The following is an 11,218-nucleotide window of genomic DNA, read 5'->3' on the forward strand; positions in this document are numbered from 1 at the left end:
ATACAAATGAAGTGAAAGCGAAACAGCAACAGAAAAAGCAACATTCAATAGAATAAATTGCTGTGCACAATTCTTTCGTTTGGCACCGAATTAGTTAATGCCAAGCGAAAGCCCTGAAATGCACAGATGGCCACCTTTCAGAGCCCAAAACACTATACACGGAGTAAAACAAATGCAGTCCAAACGCAAATATACAATGCTGATTTGAGAAAAATTGCAACAATATTCAATAAATAAATTATATATGTGTACGTTTTTCTGTGCTTGAATTTATTGAATACGTATGAACATAGAAGTGGATTAGGCTTGACAGCGGAACTTGTTAGAATTTAAGACTGCCACTAATCTTGTAGAAACCATCAGTTCCACTCGAATTTAGAGCGCACAAGTGAACGGCGCTACATTGGGCAGATCCAAAGTCAAAGTCCCCGAATTGCTTCAGTAGCTCGCGCACATCGAAGCTGTTGGGAGTCTTGGCTGCACTGTTGGCCTTCTTGCGATAGCGATTGTTTAGCACGGTCATGTGCAGCTTGATGGAATCGCGTTCGTTGTTATCCGTGGCGGCCAATCCAGTGGTTTGGAAATGGGCGAGGCATCGGTCGGCGAACTTCTGCAGCTCAGGAGCCTCAACACAGCCGTACAAAATGCGCGCGGAGCTTGGATCATCGTTCATGATCTCCAGACCCTTGACTTTCATCTCGAATGGAGTTGTGAGATCAGCCAGGATGGAGCGACAGAACTCGAGCTCCTCCAGCGCCTTCTTGCGCTCGTTGTCATCCAGCAGCACGTACACGCCCAATGTTATGTGGATACAGATCTCGGAAATGAAGAGTTCCTCGTCGATGCCCGGAAACTGGGCCTCCAAAATGCTTTTCTGCAAAGTGAATACACAATAAGTGGCTGATCTGGTGTCCCAGCGTCCTGGTTACCTTAAGCTCCAGAAAACCATTCTGCACTTCGCCAAAGTTCAATGGAACAGCCAGAAAATGGGTTGGACGCATCTTCCTGCGCAGGGAGCCAACGAGGCAGCGTATCTGGCGCAAGGCGGCACACACCTGGCTGCGATCCCTGGCCTTGATTGTCACATTGGAAGACTCCTCGTGCTGGCGTGGAATGTAAATTTCCGATCGGGTTTCTTCCTCGATGCGACGTTTGGTCGATCCCTTGAGACCAATTAGTCCGCCATAAAATGATCTGGAAGTGGAGTGACTCGAATGGAACATTGCACATGTGCGCGGGCCTGTTACACTCACTTTGACACATGGAATGAAAGTTTATAGCCGCCAGAACCATTCTCTTCAATCTGGGCGACGGCCGGGTCTTCCTCGTCGTCATCTTCGCCGTAAAGATCTATGAACAAGAATTGTAATGCAGTCAAATACTCTACTGTTGCCACATACCGGGCTCCTCATAGCCCTTGTTTGCTGGGCGGCCTTGCTTGTTGCCGCCATTCCACTTGTCGCCGCCAAAATCTTCGTGTACAACATTAACACGATAGCGGCGGTTCTGGCTCATGCCCTGAACAGGAGGATCGAGTACTTCGCGGCTCATCTTGTTTGAAAAATTTACTAATGGCGAAACGTCCCCTCAATTGCAGGGGTAACCCGGAAATCGACAAGAATTCGAGAGATGAAAAGCAACAAGCGACAGGGCTGGAACACCATCAAATCGAAGATAAAATAGATAGTATCGATGGTTTGGGAATTTTCAGACGCGATTGTGAGAGAAAGTATGAAACGTACAAGAACCAAAATCACAGGCAAGTAATAAATAGAATTATTTTTTAAACCAGTTAATGAACCATTTAAAACAATTGACAATAAAAACCATCAAGCGATGTGTTCGATTAATATAAATCGCTTTGGACACCGATAGTAACTCGAACTAGTTCCACCAGTGGATTTAATGGGATATCGGCGTATTCTGGTAACTGGTCACACTGACGTTATTTCGCACGTGCACAGTTTGTTTTTAACAAATTTTACCGCTGTTTAAACAAACCTAAACTAAAGTCATGCCAGCCGCCCCAACAGTCGTGAGCAATGGCAAGGCCACGGAACCCCACAAGTCGTGGAAGAAAGTAAACGAAGAGCGTAAGGCCCTGAAACGGCAGCGGAAACAGGAGAAGCTCCTCAAACAGATGAACCAGACCAAGGAGTCGGAAGCCAAGGCAGATGCTGCCGCAAGTGCAGCACAAGCAATGAAGAACAGGCCCAATCCATCCACTCTGAGCATAGCAGTGCCGGGCTCTATTCTGGAGAACGCCCAGTCCGCAGAGCTGAGGGCCTATGTTGCCGGCCAGATTGCTCGGGCCGCTTGCATATTTCGCGTCAACGAGGTGATAGTCTTTGACGATGTAGGCTTGGCGACAGCTCGCGAGACGAAGCGCAGCTACGAGCAGGACTCGGAGGGCAATGCGACTGGCACGGTGCGCAGCAGCTCTCTGCAATTGGCCCGCATCCTGCAGTATCTAGAGTGTCCTCAGTACTTGCGAAAATACTTCTTTCCTCTGCACAAGGACCTGAAGTACTCTGGCCTGTTGAATCCTCTGGACACCCCCCATCATCTGAGGCAGCAAAGCAAGTTTCGCTACCGCGAGGGTGTCATTAGCGACAAGAAGGCCAAAGACGGACAGAGCTACGCCAACGTGGGGCTCCTCAACGACGTCCTCGTCGACAAGGCCCTTGAGCCAGGGGTGCGTGTAACTGTCAAAATGGATCCATCAAGCGGTATGTTTCAGTTGTAGAATTATCAGTAGGTAAAAGACTAAAATGTTAATCTCCCCACCCCTACAGACACAAGCAGAAAGCAGCGTGGAACTCTGGTCAGTCCGGATGAGCCGCGGCGGGAGACAGGCGTCTACTGGGGATACCAGGTGCGCATCGCCCATTCGTTGTCGGACATATTCACCAAGTCGCCATACGAGAGCAGCTACGATGTAACGCTAGGTACCTCTGATCGCGGCACCAACGTCCACGAGGTACCCAACCGTTCTGTTCAATACAAACACTTGCTCATCGTCTTCGGCGGTCTCCAAGGTCTCGAAGAGGCGCTGGCCAACGACGATAAGTTGACTGTGGATGATCCCGAAATGCTGTTCGACCATTATGTGAATGTCCTGCCCCGTCAAGGCTCACGCACCATTCGCACTGAGGAGGCGCTGCTGATTGCACTGGCGGCCCTGCAGGAGAAGCTGCAACCGGAGCTGGCCGATGTGGAGACCGATCTGAGTGACTTGCTGCCGCGCAGCGAGGACACAGGCACTTTTATGGGACGGGATGTATTGATTAGCAAGAAGCAGAAGAAACGCAAGCTCGTAGAGGAAGCGCCAGATGAAACTGAGGTGACTGAGGAACCTGCGCCAAAGGAAGCGACTCCATCTCCAAAGAAAATTGTTCCTACCCCAAAGCCAGTTGTTGCCGCACCAGCAAGGCTGTCAGCGAATCCGTTTGGCGATCCGTCAGCGACAAAGACCGCCATGGAGGATGACTTTGAAGTGGTGCCAACAACAAGCGGCAACAGGAAAACAAACGCCAGCGACAGTGACGATGAATTAAGTCGTTTTGATTGAGTTTAAATTTGGAATTTTTATATTTTGTAAATATATTGAACCGTATTGCTATTACTCTCCGAAACATATGCACACGTACTCGAATCGACTCGCATATGCGCGCATTCAAAGCTTAGAGTTTCATTTGATTTGTATTGTTTTTTTTCCACTAAATTGTTAACCATATTACGTACTCTAGATATACATTTATATATATGTATGTGTTTCATGTACTCGTGTCTCGTGTGTATTTATATACTGTTCAGGATATTGCAGTGCTTTGTTTTTGTGTTGCATAACTAGAGCTGTATGCCGACAGACATATCTACATACTTTTTGATCGAAAGGTTATATGTTCTAGTAACTGTCTACTTAAACACTAATTGAATACAGTTTAAAGTTTCCATCGCGAATGTCCAAGCAAGTGCTAGTGCTTATTCCCACCCCACCAACATTAACATTGTTACATTCATCCATACATATCGGCATCATTATCATCATCATCCCATCCCCAACATCTTCATCATCATGCACACTTTGATAACTTAAAGATTATGACCTAGTTAATCCTCTGTCCATTACTGCTCGTATTTACACATAACAAAAGGAAATCCGTAAAACAAAATCACTAAATATAATACGTGGCCACATTGTCGCTTGTCATGATTGGCTATGGAATCGAGTGCAGGAAGCGCGACTCCGGCAGGAAGTCCTCGTCCATCTCGATGCGTGTGTCGCTGTGGTAGCCCAACAGGGTCTCGGAGTCGTCCTCAAGGTGTCGTATGGGATAGCTAATGCCATCGCCAAAGCTAAGAGATGTTGGCATTATATTTGAGCAGGCTTTCGGTACAATTTATACATTTAATTTTGTAAGGGTGATGGATATGTATTTGTTGGGTCGGGGAAATATTCGAGCATGATTAGTAGTGTGTGCGTGTGTATTTGATTGATTGATGGATTGACTTGGTGCCGTGCAACAGAAGCTAAGCCATCCAAGAGAGAGAAAAAGGGAGATTTTTTTTGTTTTTTTGGCAAATTAAAAACAATTCTTCGTTGATCTTTAAAATATATTTTCCATACTTCTTAAGTTCGTTTCATCCCTTCTTACAGAAATGCAATAAAAGCGCATATATTTAGGTAAAAAATTATAGAAAAATAAACTAAAACATCGTATCAAAAGTATAAAAAAAGAATCTACCCAAATCAACTTGCAATAAGTAAGTGAGTTACCAACTAGAACTACATTAATTAAAAGCAATAAGAAATGCCTGAATCGTAGATATGTATATAAGAAATTCTCTGTATGGGTTGTGCATGTTTCGATTCAGTTGCTGAAATCTCATTGGTTAAGTCACGGAGATGGGCTGGCTATCTACATGGGTGACATGAATGGGGAACACTAACTCTAATCGGGATCAACCCAGAGATGGGCACGATTAGGTGAATGTTGAGGTGGGGTGCCCTATCTAGGAACTACCTTAACATTTGCCCTACATTCAGGTCTCGCGCTCATCCCTACACTAACACTTAATATTGCCATCCATTACATTTCCATTAAAAACATCGACAAGAGGGGCTCTCACACATAGTAAATGTACATATTGCTTAGAAGTTTACTTAGATGTCTATTTGTTATGGGGCGTTTACTTGTTTTCTCGTGTGTGGCATGGTCCCCCAGTATGGAGTATGGTCTACCCACATACATATGTGTAGAGAGAGGTAACTTAGTGGTAATTTACATACATTTCAATAAAAAACAAACTGCAACGACGACGGGCCACAAGTGCAACAGTTCTGGCAGTTTACACAGATATACAACAAACATACATGGGGATACGTATCTAAAAGGGGTTTACGTAGCGACAGTTACAGGATCTAGTTCAGTGGGACATCCCCGTTCGGCTGGCGGCAGGCTTCCTTGGGAGCGGCAACACCAGCAGCAGCTCCACTATGATCGCCAACCATATCGATGATGACCGCCGAGCCGTTGGCATCCTCTGGCAGGGTGCCAAGATTGACAACGACCATCTGACTAGACGGGACTGCTGCCGTGCTGCAGTTTGATGATTGGCCGTTTGCCAATGGCAGTTCCAGTGCGGGTTGCAGATTTAGCGAGTTTGGACGGGCCTGGTGGCGCGCCTGCTGCGGCTGCGACTGCGGCTGCGCCTGGTTCTGGCTTCTTACTTGATGTGGATGTTGGTGTTGAGGTGGTGGTTGATCATGGTTATTGGGTGTGGTGTCGAGGGGAATAGCGTCAATCAACTTATCTGTTGGATTGCCATCTAACCTGTTGGTTGTCGTGTCGCCCATGGCAGCATATCGCTGGACGGTGGGCGCCTCGCCGCTTTGATCGGTGGATGTTGGATAGCTGAAGCCATCACCGCGACTGATTCGAACAAGTCGTTTTCCATAAATTGTGGATAAGCAAAAGGTTTTGGTAATTTGTTAAACGAAAGTTTGCAAACAGAAATGTGTTTTTGTTTTTGTTTTGATTTTAGCGTTGGTTTTTTTTACAGTTTAGCTTTTGTTCTTGGTGTTGTTGTTGTTGTTGTAATTGTTTGCTGATGTTGTTTTATTATATTGTTATAAATTTGCACAGATGTGTGTGTGTGTGTGTGTTGAGACGAGTTCATTTGATTTTTTGTGAGGCATGTGGCTGATATTATTTTAGTAAGCTTTTGTGAGCGCTCAGCATTTGGTAATTGTATGCATGACAACTGCTTGAAATTCCACCAACCAAACGGGGTTTTACAATTAGCTAGACAGAGATAACTAGTGTGTTAGAGCACTGCTTGCAAAGCCTAGTCCCGCAAGCAGTAATCGGAATTTCAAGCAGGTGTTAAGAGCATTAGGCGCGGAATTTTAAAATTAGTTACTTATTCAGAAGAGAACTCGCATCTAAATTGTTTTTTTTTTTAGTAAGGGACTAAACTCTATTTATAGCACTGACCACTGGGCACTGGACATCTCGTTATTTACACAAACACAAACCAGAGAGAAACGGGGCGGGGGAGAAACGAAATGATAATTTTGGATGTTGCTTACAACTAAATTACAAAAAGAGATCGGACAACATTCGATTGTTGCTTTCTAATCTCCACATTTTTAGATATAAAAGAGACATATAACGTTTTATTTAGTCTACATTTTGTGTAAATTTTTTGTTAGATAAGTTTTTTGTTTTGTTTGTTTGTTGCTCTTGAACATTGAACATGGAACACACGTTTGAGATTCACAATTGTGGGATAGGGGGGTGGGTATCAAATGGTGGGCAAACTACTTATGCATGGACTTGGGACTTGGATGTGGGGCATGCCTTTAATTTGCCAAATCATATAAATAAAAAAAAAACAAAAGCGCACAAAAACAACAACTAAAGAGCGAGAGAGACAGAGAGTAGAAGCTTTGCTTTCTCGGGTGCAGAACAGTATTTGTATTAGTATTATTAAAAATGCAAATGAGAGTGAGAGAATGCCAGAGACTGGTCTTAGATGTGCTTAGTAAATAAACCGGCGATGTCCACGTACCTGGTGAAGATGGGCAAAGGCCAGTACTGCCAGTCGTCCCCAAACACCTCACAGAAGTTGGCATAGCGGCCCAAATTGAAGCCGTTCTTGTCCGGGCCGCCGACACGGAATACTGGTGCTCGAAAAGATTCTGTGTAGATGGATGGATGGTAAATTATATAGTAGTTAAACACGTGATGCTATACTCACCCAAGGTGGTGCGATTGACCAGCACCAGGTAGATGTGATAGCCAAACAGGCTCACCAAGCTAATGGCAAACATGATGGATATGAAGAACAGGAACAAGATGTGGAAACGGCCCACGCCACTGCCGTTCAGCTGGCCCTGTTCCGAGTAACCATTATTTTCGTACTTGTTTTATCAGTAAGTACAAGGTACAAGGTACAATATGTACCGACAATACAGTAAAACGGAAAAATACATTCATTAACTACTGGCTGTTCATGCAGGATGCATGGCAAGCATGCATGCAGGGATAATACGAAAAAGAGTCTAAGAGATCGAAACTTACGGCACCTACCTTCCAGAACTGAACGAAATCGTGCAGTGTGGTGAATGCAACGTACAGGCAATAGACGAGAGCGTAGCCCAGAAACAATACAAAGAACTTGTAATTGTAGAAGTTGACGCAATTGTTCACCCAGGGGCAGTGATGATCCATCTTCAGCACACAGCTGTTGCACACACTGCAGTGATGCGCCCTGTCCGGCTTGATGATCTTACATTTTTCACAAAACCGGACAGAGCCGTTCATTGTGCTGCAAAATACAAATGGATATCGTTTGTTAGTTTGCAAAGTTAGTTCGAAGACTTCCACTCCTCACCGATTGGTAACTGGCAAGCTGCGGGCAAAGCTGTTCAAAATGCGCTTCTGTGTCTCTGGGTTATCCGCACGGAATAGGCGAGTCACTTCCTCGTCTGGTATCCGCCACTAGAAACAATTAGAAACATTAATTTGTGTACGACAAACTCGAAAGGGGTAAACCCAGGCTAGACCTTCCCTCCCCACCCCCATGCACTATCGCAAACAGTTTTCGGTAGGTTGCCGCCGATAAGAGCGTGTGAATCACACAAACACCACCAACACTCACTTGATCTGGCACTCGGCCAACCGATGTCATTATGGTTCTCCAGTAGGACCACATGAACAGTATCAAAGCTATGTGGTAGAAGAACAGCATGAAAATCATCCCCACGAGGTTCTCGGCATTGCCTGCAAAGGAAAGCAATCCAATTAATGAATCAATGGCAATCATCATATTGAGCCTACTCACGTATGCAGAGCTCCACGACATAGGCGTAGTAGGACCAGGCAATGACGGCGGTTATGAATACAACCGGAATCCACTTGAACACAGCCATGCAAAATCCGCAAGGTGTCTTTCTCCGCCGGAGATCGTCGTTGCCCATTCTATTGATGCAACCAAATACTTTGGCTGCCAATTCCTCGGTGGCCCTGTTGTCTTCGTGCGTGGGGACAACTTGTGGGGCTGCTTCTTCTGTGGCTGTTGCAAAGCGCTGCGGTTAGTCGGTGGTTGGGGTGGGGGCGGTGCGGTTGGAAGCGCACTCTTTCTTATCTCCGCTGCGTGTTGCTATTAACTTTTTTTTTAGTGATTCACTGGGAAGCAATGGGCAAACACAAACACTCATAGATATGGGGCGAAGGGATGTACGAACATCTGCTGAAGAACCACACTATTGCTTTCTTCCCCAGGTGGACGGGCAAGTGAAAGTGTTGGGCTTAGCTCAACGCCATAGCATTTTGTTATTATTTAAAAAAAAAACTTCGTCGCCTGCTTGTGTGCAAAATTTTGTGTGGCGAACAGTGTGACCGTGGATTTATCGATCAAATATACCCGTGTGAGAAATACCTTTTCATTTTCCAAATATACCGTAAGTATTCCGAAGGAAAAAGCGAGAAATTAGGGATGTGGCATGATAGAATCATATTTATATTAAAATATCGCGGAATATATTATTTGCTTGATATCATATTTTTCGGTGCCTGTAACTGACAGTGATGACGTCTCAGTTGACTTTGCGATATGCGTACCCCAGACAGCTGATGTAAATGTAATTGATCGTGGAAGACACAAGATCTTATTTTTGATCTCTCGCATTTGCATCAAAAAGCGAGATTTCAAATTTGAAGCGAATTTCCTACATATTCGCCTCCTCAGACTATATTAACCTCAAACATGGGGTGCTGTTTTACAATACGATCAAAGCTCAGGCGCGACAGGTCCAGAGTGCTGAACCTGCCCTCCAAAATCAGTTCAGAAATGGCTCGTCCAACAGCCGGCGTCTGTTGAATGCCATGGCCACTGAATCCAGCCGCTATGAGGAGGTTGCTGTAGTGTGGATGCCTGCCTATGATGCCATTGGCATCGAACGTATTGTGTTCGTAGTAGCCGGCCCAGCTGCTCTGCACTTTGACAGCCTCAAAGCAGGGCACACGGTTTGCTAGGGTTGGCCAGATATCAGTGTCAAAGTAGCCATGATCCACATCTAAGGTATCACAATTGGGCTCCTCCTCGTCGCAGGGACTGCGTCCGCAGAGGAAGTTACCGCCCAGGCCATCGCGTCGGAAGTACGTGCCATCGGGATCTATGGTCAGCGGCGTGGCCAAGCCAGGACAATTCTTGCCCTGCGTGCTGAACACATAGACATATCGCTTCCGTGGCTCCACCGGCAGAGGCACTCGCAGCAGTGCCTCCTTCGCGTGGGTGCTGCCAATATTTGCTAGGCTAGCCAGCTGACCAGAGTGAGCTCCTGCCGCCAGTACGCAGGTGTCGAACTTCACGGTGCGTTGAATGCCATCGCCAGCATCCACCACTGCTCCCGACAAAGCCCCAGTGCCATCCCACTCGAAGCCAATCACTTCTCCGTTGGCAAACTGAGCGCCAAAGGAACGCGCCTGCTTCTTGAAACCCATCAGCAGGGCCCACGGGTCAAACCATCCTTCCTTCTCAATGCCGTAGCAGCCCAGTTCAATTTGGTCCGTGGAGAGCCAGGGAAATTGCTTGCGAAGTGCCTCCGGGCCGAGCAGTTTGTTGCGGGCACCCAACTCGTTCTGCAGCTTGGAATTCTGTGTCAGGATTTCGGCTCCCTTGGAAGTGGCCATGACCAGGTAGCCGTGCGGCTGGAAACAGAGATCCACATCGCCCAAATGCTTTTGGCTATTCACAATGAAGTCGTTTCCATAGAGTCCCATTTGTATGTTTTCCGAGAGTGAGAACTGCTGCCGCACTCCGCCCACCGACAGCACAGTCGAGGCCTTCGTGTACTGCAGTAGGGAATGGCTAGAAATCAGTAATTAAAATCAAAGCCTCTCTACTCACAGCATGATCGCGCTCCACCACCAGCACATTGAGCTTCTTTCCCTGCTGCCGGGTCTTGGACGTGAGCCAGAATGCCGAAGAGGCTCCCATGCCGCCGCCGCCGATGATCAGGACATCACAGCTGTTGGGCAGAACATCGCCTGGAGCCTTGCTGCTCAGACAGCGTAACGTAACTGTAACAGCTGCAGGGCACGCGATCGCAGAACTCGTCCGAGGGGCAGCATTTTTCACACTAACCGACGGTGGCGCCCACCTCTGTGCGTGTCCGCATCTCAATTAGCGCTGATAAGCGGCATTGAATCCCACCAGATTAGATTTGGGGGCAGCTGTTTGTAAGGGTTTTGTGTGTGGGCCGAGTAATTAGATTGAGCAGAGACATGTCTATACAACTATAAACAAGATTTGCTTATCTTCCGAGCTCCTTCGAATCTTCCATTGTTGGCACTTGCGGCTAGGTGATCGTCTCCTTAGAAATGTCATAAATGTCAATATATCCTTCTAAAGAATAAACCAATGATGCTAATTACTTGGGCTAGGGACAGGGACCTCTCGTACGCTCTCGGGCAGCTTGTAAAGGCTCATGAGTATGTGTAGAATGGGTATCTGGCGATAAATAATACACTCCTGCCTTCTTTCATACAAAATTTGAATTTTTAACAGGTATTTTGTAATCAAACACAAAAGAGTATACCCGTAGAGCATACACTTTTCCAATTTGGTCATACTTGTCCACTAACTACCCAGTGCCGGCCGACAGAAAATTAAGCGTGAACTGAGCTTAAACAATCCAATAAAATGA

General features: G+C 46.3%; 4 protein-coding genes across 12 annotated transcripts; 1 reads left to right on the top strand and 3 right to left on the bottom strand.

Moving 5' to 3' along the window:
* Positions 1 to 249: 249 nt before the first annotated feature.
* Positions 250 to 1,656, bottom strand: LOC117891192 (activating signal cointegrator 1 complex subunit 1). The gene is made up of 4 exons (XM_034796528.1): positions 1,401 to 1,656; positions 1,254 to 1,350; positions 930 to 1,194; positions 250 to 874 (listed from the first exon to the last, which is right to left on the bottom strand). Exons 1-4 carry the CDS (start codon positions 1,549 to 1,551, stop codon positions 323 to 325), a joined length of 1,065 nt encoding a protein of 354 aa, XP_034652419.1. The 5' UTR covers positions 1,552 to 1,656; the 3' UTR covers positions 250 to 322.
* A 282-nt stretch (positions 1,657 to 1,938) lies between these two features.
* On the top strand, positions 1,939 to 3,639 carry LOC117891277 (putative methyltransferase C9orf114). The gene is made up of 2 exons (XM_034796654.1): positions 1,939 to 2,729; positions 2,796 to 3,639. Exons 1-2 carry the CDS (start codon positions 2,015 to 2,017, stop codon positions 3,569 to 3,571), a joined length of 1,491 nt encoding a protein of 496 aa, XP_034652545.1. The 5' UTR covers positions 1,939 to 2,014; the 3' UTR covers positions 3,572 to 3,639.
* A 272-nt stretch (positions 3,640 to 3,911) lies between these two features.
* LOC117891278 (palmitoyltransferase ZDHHC15B) lies at positions 3,912 to 8,906 on the bottom strand. 9 transcript variants are annotated; one of them, XM_034796661.1, is made up of 8 exons: positions 8,353 to 8,906; positions 8,170 to 8,291; positions 7,903 to 8,009; positions 7,590 to 7,836; positions 7,267 to 7,429; positions 7,078 to 7,207; positions 5,838 to 5,936; positions 3,912 to 4,359 (listed from the first exon to the last, which is right to left on the bottom strand). In XM_034796661.1, the coding sequence occupies exons 1-8, from the start codon at positions 8,486 to 8,488 to the stop codon at positions 4,221 to 4,223; spliced, it is 1,143 nt and encodes a 380-aa protein (XP_034652552.1). In that variant the 5' UTR covers positions 8,489 to 8,906; the 3' UTR covers positions 3,912 to 4,220. The 9 variants fall into 9 exon arrangements, with proteins under 9 accessions (XP_034652552.1, XP_034652554.1, XP_034652553.1 ...); XM_034796660.1 differs by lacking the exon at positions 3,912 to 4,359 and adding an exon at positions 5,445 to 5,733 and having other exon boundaries at positions 8,353 to 8,905; XM_034796663.1 differs by lacking the exon at positions 5,838 to 5,936 and having other exon boundaries at positions 7,267 to 7,402.
* Positions 8,907 to 9,214: 308 nt separating this feature from the next.
* LOC117891279 (FAD-dependent oxidoreductase domain-containing protein 1-like) lies at positions 9,215 to 10,658 on the bottom strand. The gene is given in 3 exon segments (XM_034796665.1): positions 9,215 to 10,364; positions 10,420 to 10,590; positions 10,593 to 10,658. Coding segments are annotated over 3 exon segments (1,332 nt in total). The 5' UTR covers positions 10,644 to 10,658; the 3' UTR covers positions 9,215 to 9,254.
* Between the last annotated feature and the right edge of the window lie 560 nt (positions 10,659 to 11,218).

Source organism: Drosophila subobscura, chromosome E, assembly GCF_008121235.1.
Source record: "Drosophila subobscura isolate 14011-0131.10 chromosome E, UCBerk_Dsub_1.0, whole genome shotgun sequence".
NCBI lineage: Eukaryota > Metazoa > Arthropoda > Insecta > Diptera > Drosophilidae > Drosophila > Drosophila subobscura.